Source organism: Equus przewalskii, chromosome X, assembly GCF_037783145.1.
Source record: "Equus przewalskii isolate Varuska chromosome X, EquPr2, whole genome shotgun sequence".
Taxonomy (NCBI): domain Eukaryota; kingdom Metazoa; phylum Chordata; class Mammalia; order Perissodactyla; family Equidae; genus Equus; species Equus przewalskii.
Window position 1 is genome coordinate 17,008,578 of NC_091863.1, and position 11,065 is coordinate 17,019,642.

Sequence of the window (11,065 nt, forward strand, 5' to 3'; positions counted from 1 at the left end):
ACCAAATGGATGAATGCATAAGGGAGATGAAGCTGGTTTCCACTACTAAAATAGCAAGTCAAAGGACAAAATCTCATGTGTTCTTTAGCATATTGTGTTTGTGTGTAAAAGATGAAATTTTAAAAAAATTGTTACATAGAATTTGGATAAACTGAACAGTTTGGAAGAGTTCTTAATTTTTGTCACTTTTAAACCTTTTTCATTTCTTTCCTCAATGATTTGCAAAAAAGTAAAATAGAAAACAAATGAGCAGTTACTTAAAAATGTGTACAGTCGGGGCTGGCCCCGTGGCCGAGTGGTTAAGTTCACGCACTCTGCTGCAGGCAGCCCAGTGTTTCGTTGGTTCGAATCCTGGGTGCGCACATGGCACTGCTCATCAAACCACGCTGAGGCAGCGTCCCACATGCCACAACTAGAAGGATCCACAACGAAGAATATATAACTATGTACCGGGGGGCTTTGGGGAGAAAAAGGAAAAAATAAAATCTTAAAAAAAAAAATGTGTACAATCAAGATTGTACCTTGTAGGCTGCAGCTTTGTCTCAGAGAGATTTATGCTATAACCTTATAGATGACAGTAAAATAGAGTTATGTTTACATTATATAGTTATATTTATGCTTTAACCTTATAGATGATAGTAAAATAGAGTTTAAGGGGCCAAAAATCTTTGTTTCCTAATATAAGGTAATACTTTGTAAGGATCAAAAAATAATTTTCCCGTATTTCTTATTCCTTCCACATTTCTTTCCCTTGTTGTATCGTTAAAGGATTAGAAAGACATAGTCTTCCTAGGAGTTCATTGTAGATGGCCTTAGTTTACAAGTGGTTGGCCTTTATTTTTCTAGTCAAGGTTTTTGAACTTTGAAATAACGTAAATCATTTGTTTTAAATAGTAGAGATCTAAGAAGGAATGGCCTGTATTGGTGGTCAGAGATTTAAAGAAAGGAGGGAAGTCAACTGTAATCTCAAATCCAGTCCTAATAAAATATCTTCTTCTGACTCCCAGAAATGTGCTTTCCACTCAAACCTCACAGTCGGCTCCTTAACTGATTTTAACCAGGTACCTGATTTCCCTCTCAGGAGCTCTGGCTATTGTTAATGCAGTGCCCTGCTTTGCTTTGGATGGACAGTGGATTTTAAACTCTTTCCTGGATGCCACCCTTACCTCGGTGATTGGAGACAATGATGTCAAAGATCTGATAGGATTTTTTATCTTGCTTGGTGGCAGTATACTTTTGGCTGCTAATGTGACCCTGGGACTCTGGATGGTTACAGCACGGTAATATTTGCACTCATCTGACAGAATCTCTGAGTTACAATATACAATCCTGAAAACCTTACTTGCTATGAAATATAAAGTGTTTCCTTAAGATTACATTTTAGCCAACCACTTTAAGCTCCTCCTATATCAGAGTTATCTGAACTCTGGGATGGGGAATAAACAGAAGAAATGAAAGGCATAGTCTCTGACTACATTCTAGTTTTAAAGACTGAACTTACAAACTTCAGATGCTTGTGGAACAATTTCTAAACAAGTGCAAATTCATGTTAAACCACTTTGTGTGACTATATACCATGTTGAAGTAATGTAAAAGAAAACAGAATTGGGTGGAATTAATTGGCAAAAACTTCTTGAAAAAGCATCATTAATCCAGATTTGAAGGCGACCAGACTTTGGCCAAGTGGAAAGGTGAGCATTTTCTTGGCCTATATCTCTTGTCCTTTGTCTTGTTTGAAAAGTATTTTAAAATTTAATAGTGTATTATTTTATACTCTGGTAACTGAGGTCTGATTATAATTAAATTAATAAAATTCTATAAAAGAATCTGCTGACATGAAAGGGAAAATCTTTGTCAAATGATACCAAATAAGTGAACAAAGTAGGAAGTGGGGCCTACAATATCATGAGACGTGTTTTGCCTCACAAGAGTTGCCTCTTTGTTAATGTATCCCCCTACCCTCATAAAGCAGCACTGGCCTTGACATTCCGAGTGAACTACAGGAAGTGTCTCCTACCTGCTGCATGTGAGCTGAGGCAGCCAGGGTTGAACCTCAGAACTGAGCCGTGTCTTCCAACAAATCACAAGACAGATCACAGGACTTTCTGCAGTCCTGGTTACCATTCTCTACAGAGCTTTGAAGCTTGGAACCCTTCCAGGGTAGACATTTTCTCTTGTGCTGCTGCGGCTATCAGGGGGCTAGCTCCTGGGTTCCTGTCTTCAAGAAGCAACTACCTTAAGCGCTGAACCATACTCTGTCCTCACCAGAGGCTCCCGTGTTTCTCAGTGTTGGGTAATTAAACACCTAGTCCTTGCTTTCCATCTTTCCCCTAAGCTACTTCTGTGGGTCCACGGAAGACTTGGTAGTACAGTGAGAATGGCTACAAACATGGATTTGCCAGAGCCTGGGAACTGACTTTTGAGCCCCAAAGAGCCCACCCTAGTTCAAGGTCCTTTGGACTGGAGATGCAGCCTTGGGAGATCTGTGAAGTCAACAAACCACTGCGAAGCTATTGGTCTTCGAAGTGTATGAGCATGTCGTTTCTTTGATGAAAAATATGTTTCTCTCGTACACTCAAACGTTAACAGTCACGTATCCAACTTCTTCACTAAGTGAGGTGTTCCATGGAGTTCACCTTTTTCAGATCATTGCGTTGCTCTTCAGGCACTAAAACTTTTTAATCATTTTTAAGAAACTCTTTAGATTCTATTAAAAATATGTCTGTCTTCTTAAACAGAAATTATGCATTGAATATCATTTTAACATTTTGTTAATAACTCAAGGTCATCAGTTATTACCATTACTGAAACCATGCAATTATTGGTTTATCCCAGGGAAAAGGCATTTGTTCTATTCTTAGGCAGCCAGTCAATCAAGATTAAAGTGTATTAGCAGAGTGATGCTCAGACCTGTTCAGAGCTTGGGGAATGCCATTAAATACTTACATAATTAATTCAGTTACATGAACTAAGCAGTTTACTAATGAAAATGTTGTCTATGTTCAGGTCAGTTGTTTAAAAAACAGAAAAAAATTTAGTAGAGGAAATCCTACCCATTAACTTTTCCTGGGTGAGAAAAAAAGCAAACACCTCATTTTCTTGTAGCTTTTAAACACCTGGTCTGTTGCTCCATAGGGTCAGGATTTGGGAACCACTCTAATAGGATATTGAGCAGATCAGTCCCATTTGTATAGAAATGGTCTCATCGTGTGAAAAAGGAAATGTTACGTGTTGTCTCTTTAGCTTGATTGTGGGTACTTTTAGAGCAAGGACCATGTCATGCTCATCTCTGCATCCCTAGCACAGTGCATGAGACATCAAAAATACTTAATAAATGCGGTTGAATGGATGATGATTCATGTTATTTATGCACTAGAAAAGCATGTTTCTATTTAAGTAAGCTGTAAAAAGTATTATTGAATATTTACTGTAAATATATGTTAACATAAAAAAATGAGAGGTCTTTGTGTCCCTGATATATTATCATCTTTATGAAAATAATCCTTTTTGGTTTCTGTAGAGCAATTAGAAAAATGAATTATTTTGAGGATTTGAAGAAAGTGTTCTTTTTGTGATGTCACTTTGTTCCACAGTAAAACTTTATTTTCAGTGTTCCTACTCTTCATTGTTTACATTTTTGAGGGTTTTTTTAAAATCACCTACAATCTGTAAAGAATGTATATATTCTTTTCAGCATCTCAGTTTGAAAAGACATGCCGTTAAACTTGACCTTTTGATAATCGCTCTTATAGGTCATTGTCTGTTCTAACAGTAAATTGTAAACATCTGCTTCATGGATATGTGGCTCTCAGCCATTAGTTTGTCCTGTGGTATTTATTGAATGTCCACATTCTAATGGTGCACAGATATTTTTCTATAAATCTTTCGACTGTTCTGTAATTCATTCTTAGGATTTAACTTGAAGATACCACAGTTGCTGGCATTTGATGTTTAGCAATAAAAGAATAAATGTGTACCAGCATTCTATGTTTTATCATCATCTATGTGTTGTCTTTCTTAAAAAATTTGTATTCTTTTTTTTTTTATTAATGTTATGATAGATTACAACCTTGTGAGATTTCAGTTGTACATTTTTGTTAGTCATGTTGTGGGTACACCACTTCCCCCTTTGTGCCCTCCCCCCACCCCCCCTTTTCCCTGGTAACCACCGATCAGATCTCCTTATCAATATACTAACTTCCACCTATGAGTGGAGTCATATAGAGTTCGTCTTTCTCTGACTGGCTTATTTCGCTTAACATAATACCCTCGAGGTCCATCCACGTTGCTGTGAATGGGCCAATTTTGTCTTTTTTTATGGCTGAGTAGTATTCCATTGTGTATATATACCACATCTTCTTTATCCAGTCATCAGTTTCTGGGCACGTAGGTTGGTTCCACGTCTTGGCTATTGTAAATAATACTGCAATGAACATAGGGGTGCAAGGGACTCTTGGGATTTCTGATTTCAGGTTCTTAGGATAGATACCCAGTAATGGGATGGCTGGGTCATAGGGTATTTCTATTTTTAACTTTTTGAGAAATCTCCATACTGTTTTCCATAGTGGCTGTACCAGTTTGCATTCCCACCAACAGCATATGAGGGTTCCTTTTTCTCCACAACCTCTCCAACATTTGTCGCTCTTGGTTTTGGATGTTTTTGCCAATCTAACGGGTGTAAGGTGATATCTTAGTGTAGTTTTGATTTGCATTTCCCTGATGATTAGCGATGATGAACATCTTTTCATGTGTCTATTGGCCATATTCATATCTTCTTTTGAGAAATGTCTGTTCATGTCCTCTGCCCATTTTTTGATCGGGAAAAATTTGTATTCTTTTCTATCAAAATTGTTCTGTTTACATACGTCTTAGTCGTTTTTAGATTCTTGATTCTAAAAGCAGCCTTCAGTTTTCACTCAAGCAATCTGTATGTAAAAGTTGTTGCAGGCCATGGAAAAAAGTCTTTTTAAAATGAGGTTCCTGTACTCTTGCTACTGGTTTGGAAATAGCCTGTTTATGGATGAAAAAAGACGACTATCATGTTTCCTTTTGTTAGTATCTGACAGGAATCGTCTCTAAGTCTATATTTTTAGGAATTCATCAAAGAAAAATATTTCAACTATGGCATTGGTTCTTCTTGACCTGTTGTGCTAGCGCTTTCTCCCTTGTCCACAGAGCCAACCTCTCTGCCATGCACACACACACGCACGCACACACACACATTCTCTTTCTAGGTTACTAAGGGCTAGATAAATAGGCTGGAAATTTAGCCCAATTCCTGATTGGCTAGCCTCATTCCACTCCTCCTTCTTGCCTCTGATCCATTGTACTATGGTTGAGAGTCACAAGACTAGATGACTATCTAAACCACCATTTTTTAGCAGCTTTTTGAGATATAGTTAAATACCATAAAGTTCACCTGTTTAAAGTGTGCAATTCACTGTAAACTTTTTCTTTCAATGACTAATCAAACAATAGTATACATATGCTTTAGTATAATCTACCCTTTTAAGTAAATGAACGTGATAAAAAACTGGGAAAAAAATGTTTTAGTTATTTCACAGCTATTTTAATTCTGAAGTGGTTTTCAGCACTGGAATAGAGTTGAATAACAAATTTATTTTTAAGGTAAAGCATGTGGATATACTTTCTTTGAGACAATAAGCCTTTTTTATCAGTGCATCTGCAAGCTACTCTTGCTGTTTAGGCCATACTAATTTGAATAATCCATTGTATATTTTATCAGACCACCGCAAATGAATTCAATGAAAGGAAAGCCTCTATTTCAGAACCTAGTGCTACAAGAGATTATACTCAGGGTGGAGGTAGAAAAAAAATGGCTAAAAGAAGTTGCAATTCTAATTACCAAGTAGATTATATTGTGTAATTTAATATCCCATTATAGAGAGAAAAACACCCTTATAGCTTAGCTTTTTTTTTTCAAAGATTTTATTTTTCCTCTTTCTCCCCAAAGCCTCCCGGTACATAGTTGTGTATTTTTAGTTGTGGATCCTTCCAGTTGTGGCATGTGGGATGCCACCACAGCATGGCCTGATGAGCAGCACCATGTCCACACCGAGGATCCGAACCAGCGAAACCCTGGGCCGACGAAGTGGGGAGCGCGAACTTAACCACTCGGCCACGGGCCAGCCCCTATCTTAGCTTTATTTAGCTAAAGATTGATGGTTATTCAAAATTGCCCCGTATTAACTGACTATTTCTCAAATTTTTCTACTGAAGCCCTTCTGACACTGTAGAGGAGGGAAAACCCAAAAGAATTTAAGAGTAGAACCCTGTAGGGGCCGGCCTGGTGGTGCAGCGGTTAAGTGTACACATTCTGCTTCAGCTGCCCGGGGTTCGCTGGTTCGGATCCCGGGTGCGGACATGGCACCGCTTGGCAAGCCATGCTGTGGTAGGCGTCCCACATATAAAGTAGAGGAAGATGGGCACAGATGTTAGCTCAGGGCCAGTCTTCCTCAGCAAAAAGAGGAGGATTGGTGGCAGATGTTAGCTCAGGGCTAATCTTCCTCAAAAAAAAAAAAAAGACACAAGAGTAGAACCCTGTAATTGGCTCCTCATCCTATAAAATTAAAGTGTCACTTTATCTTAAATTCATGTGAATTTTGCATTCCATTAATGAGGCATCGTAAAGCTAATTCTCCTCTTAAAGATATGAAACTCTAAACTGTAAAAGAATTAGATGCTAAGAATATTAAGATTTTCTTCATGTCTAAAGCACATTGGCAGAAAGTAGTTTATAACAGCTAGTCTGTAGACTAGTGACGGTCTTTGATGGTGTTTTTGTCTATTTATAGTGAAATGAGAAAAATAAAAATGTATATTGTCTCTAGTTACAAAATGAAGAAAATGTACACATGTTATTATAAGATTGCCTGCTGCCGTTTATCAAAGAGCTCTCCTTTATGGAGTATGGAAACACATACTTAATTTCACTTAGCACTCCCAGATTGCTCTCCAGAGTGGCTCTGTGTAACTGACACTCATCAGCAAGGCATGAGGGTTCCATGTTCCCCCACACCCTTACCTCCGCCTGAATTATCTGACTTCCATGTTCTGACAAATGTTAGGTGCAAAACGGCATTTCATTTTAATTTGCATTTCTCAGATTGTTAATAAAGGTGCACATCTGTATATATACTTGTTTAGCCATTTGGATTTTTCATTCTGCCAATTGCTTATTGATACCCTTTGTCCTAAATTTTTCTTATTGATCCATAGGAATTTCTTATATAGTCTAGATTAAGGGTCGACAACTACAACCTGCAGGCCAAATCCTGCTCAGCAACTATTTTTGTAAATAAGGTTATATTGGAACACAGCTGCATGCATTCATTTATGTATTCTCTATGGCTGCTTTTAAGCCACAACAACAGAGTTGAGCAGCTGCAACAGAGTCCATATGGGCCACAAAACTTAAAATATTTACTATCTGTTTACAGAACAACCCATGTTCTGGATACCAATCTCTTGTCCATTTGAGATTTTGCAAATAATTTTTCCGTCTATCACCCATCTATAAATTTTATTCATGAGATCCTTTGTTGAATGTAGTCAAATCCATTGATTTCTTGCTTCATTGTTTGTTTTGTGTGTCTTTCTGAAAAAGTCCTGTCCTGTCCCGAAGTCACAATAATATTCTACACTTTCTTCTGTTTGCTTCAGAGTTATATTTTTACAATGAGATCTTTAATTTCTGTAATATGTGATATGAGGTAGGAAATCCAGGTTTATTTTTCTATATAGAGTGAACTATCTTTAAATTAGACATGATACCATTTTCCTTTATAAGACTGTTAAACAGTTTGGATAAAGTTCTTAATATGGTGCCTTGCATGCTCAAGTTACTATTATGTACTTAAATTTCTTATTTTCAGAAGGCAGAATTATGACATAAATTTGCCCTGACACCTCTGTCCACACTGGTGTTAGGTCTTGCCTCCTTTTGGTATGCCTTCTTGGCTTCCAGGGCCTTCAGGCTAGCTCTGGTTGTCCAGAGTATCTCCCAGGCCTTGACCCTTTTAAACATTTCTTCCCCCAAACAAAATGGAGCTAAAATCATAATATTTAAGATGTGAGCTAAGGATTTTGCTCTGAGCTATTCAAAATAACCTCGTGTTCATGAGTGTGCTCATTGATAGTAACATTGGCATTTAAATCTGGTCTTAACCAAACAGTATCCTAATTCAGAAGGTGGCACTGTGATGAACCAATATAGGAGAGTATTGAGGTAGGATGGACTTTGAGGACTAAATCAGACAATAGAGAGCTATCTACTCTGCACAGTCTGGGATATTGTGTTTCAAAATAAGCTCTTTTTTAACATGTTCATTTTAATTTACATTTTTAGTTCGAAAAGAGGCTAAACATTTTTTTTAATGTGTATTCTTTTTTAGGTGTTTTTATCCACATCCTTTGTCCATATTTCCCTGCAGTGGTTATCACCTTCTTACTACTTTTCATCCTTCAGGGCTCATATTTTTATGAAGGGTTTGCAAACATATATGACCATACCTTAGCTTCTTTTATAGGTCCTTGACTTTTGTACTGTATTCCTAGCATTCTTTTCTTCCTTTTCAACCACTTCATTTCCATCTTTTAATGACTTCTAATTTCCTTTCCAGGATTTATGTATCACCAGAAATCTACAATGGACGGTAGCACTTTGCAATTTACAGAATGTTCCCTTCTCCAGTTCAGGGCACCCCATTTTCTGTTATGGAAATATGTAGGAAGAAGAGGTTGGTAATCAGGAGTTTGCTTGGGGAGTATAGAACTGGAACAGGAGATAGATAATCTGATTTTTTTGGCCTTTATAGAAGAACAATTTATTTTTTACTAGAAAAGTACACATTCATTATAGAAAACATGTTAAATGAAAGTAAATTGTAATTTATTGGAAAAATAGGATATTATAAACTAATAAGCTGCTTTATTAAACTTGACAGTGTATTACAAACATTTTTCAATGTTATTAATATTCTACTGTTATTTTAATGGTTATATAATATTGCAGTGTTAAATATGCCACAGTTTAATCAACCCCTATTATTTCCTATTTTGCAATATTATAAACAAAGCTGTAAGGAATATCCCTATAACTAAATCTTTTTGCATATCTGTGATTTTTAAAATAATTCTAGAAACTCTTAAGATAATCCTAAAAGAAAAATTGCTATCTTGAAATGTGAACATAGTTTTATATATACATATTGCCTTGTTGAATTTACATTTTTTTCTGTTAATTGGGTATGCAAAAATGGCATCTCATTTGTATTTCTTTGATTAGAGAAAAGGTTAAGCATTTTAAAATGTATTTATTGGCCATTGTGCCCTTTTTGTTTATCCCCATCCTTTGCCCATTTTTCATGGAAATGATTATTGTCTTCTTACTGCTTTTCATCATAAGTCAGCACTACTGTTTGATTTGTTACATGTGAATATGCTAAAATTTCATTTAAGTATAATGCTTATTTTTATGTTTTTGTATATCGTGATCTGTCAATCTTTGCCTTATGTTTTCTACTTTTGGTGATATGTTTTAAAAGTCTTCTCAAGATTTTATGAATATTCACAGATATTTTCTTATGATAGTCATATGATTTCATTTTCTCAAACATTCTAATCTATAATCTATATGCAATGTATTTTGATGTTGGTGCAAAATAGAGATATAACCTTGTGTTTTGTTATCCCCAAGTGATTAAACCAGTCGTCTCAAAAGAAATGGTTAGTATGGAGATGCCATACCAGCCAGGAAGAGGCATGAATTACATCCTTTGGAGAGAATAGATATAATAAGTGAAATTATCTCTCATTTGATGAATCATTTTTATATAGAAGGCAACTATTTATTATTTTACTTTTTCATTTCAATAATACACTGAGAATATATCTCATGTGTTTTAATTGAATAGAGTGCTTAAATCATTTTTTTTTCCTTAAAGTGTTTTTATTTTTACTGAAATAGTGTATCTCATTCCTAAACAATATATATTAGCAATCTAGAGATTATCCTTAATACATACCATTATCTAAGGTACTGTTTTCATCAACTTCTCAATTAAAATATTTTTTTGCTTCTTAGATTTTCAAGCTTTTATATCTCTGTGGATTGTTTAATATTAGTCTTAAAAGGTTAAAAAAAAAATCTGTCTTTGGAATAGATGTCCTGATTTTAAAGTAAGTATCTTATCTTCATCTGTTTTAGTTACATAATGATTCAGTATGGAACACTGCATTCTTTGATTACTTGTTCAAATATATGCACTATTTTTTTAATCATAATTTAAAATCCTGAACATAAGGGGTAATGAGGATACTATGAATTTATATTTTATTTCTTGTAAAATTTTAGCAACTTTTTCAATTCATAATAAATGATCAGTTTAAAAGAAGTTGGTGAAGTGTGCTTTTTTCCCCACATTTAAAATGTTCTCCAGGGCTGGCCCAGTGGCACAGCAGTTAAGTTCGCATGCTCCGCTTCGGCAGCCTAGGATTTGCCAGTTTGCATCCCAGGTGCAGACCTATGCACCACTTTATCAAGCCATGCTGTGGCAGGCTTCCCATATATAAAGTAGTGGAAGATGGGCATGGATGTTAGCTTAGGGTCAATCTTCCTCAGCAAAAGGAGGAGGATTGGTGGCAGATGTTAGCTCAGGGCTAATCTTCCTCAAAAAAAATAAAAAATGCTTTCCTTCTGAGATCATCATGTTGGTTTTTAAACTTGCCAAAATATAGAATATGACTCTTGTAAATATGCTACTCTAAGAGATGCTTATTGGATAAAAAAAAGTTTCCATTTTTCTTGCTCATCCTCATTCTACAGTCACTAGAACTGATACATATATTCTTTCATTCATTTCGAAAATATTTACTGCACACTTACTATGTTCCAGGCACTGTTCTGGGCTCTGGGGATACAGCAGTGATAAATAAATGAAAAGCAGTAGGAGATATTGGAGTATATGAGGTTTAAAACCATTTGGTTTAAAACAAATTCGGCCTGACCTTGTTTTTCCAAAAAGGCTTGACGTGGCTTGTTGAG

The 11,065-nt window shown here is 35.9% G+C and overlaps 1 protein-coding gene across 4 annotated transcripts in view; it reads left to right on the plus strand.

Moving 5' to 3' along the window:
• MBTPS2 (membrane bound transcription factor peptidase, site 2) overlaps nt 1-10,415 on the plus strand; it is a 42,264-nt gene extending 31,849 nt beyond the window's left edge. The window contains exons 11-12 of one of the 4 annotated variants that reach the window (XR_011535695.1): nt 1,062-1,691; nt 8,643-10,415. Coding sequence is in view for 3 of the 4 variants with exons in the window: in XM_070603421.1 (XP_070459522.1) it covers nt 1,062-1,284 (223 nt within the window). In the remaining variant the exon portion in view is untranslated. Of the gene's footprint in view, nt 1-230; nt 3,983-8,642 lie in introns of those variants that run through there. The other 3 variants (XM_070603421.1, XM_070603422.1, XM_070603423.1) reach the window with 3 other exon arrangements.
• The last annotated feature ends 650 nt before the right edge of the window (nt 10,416-11,065 follow it).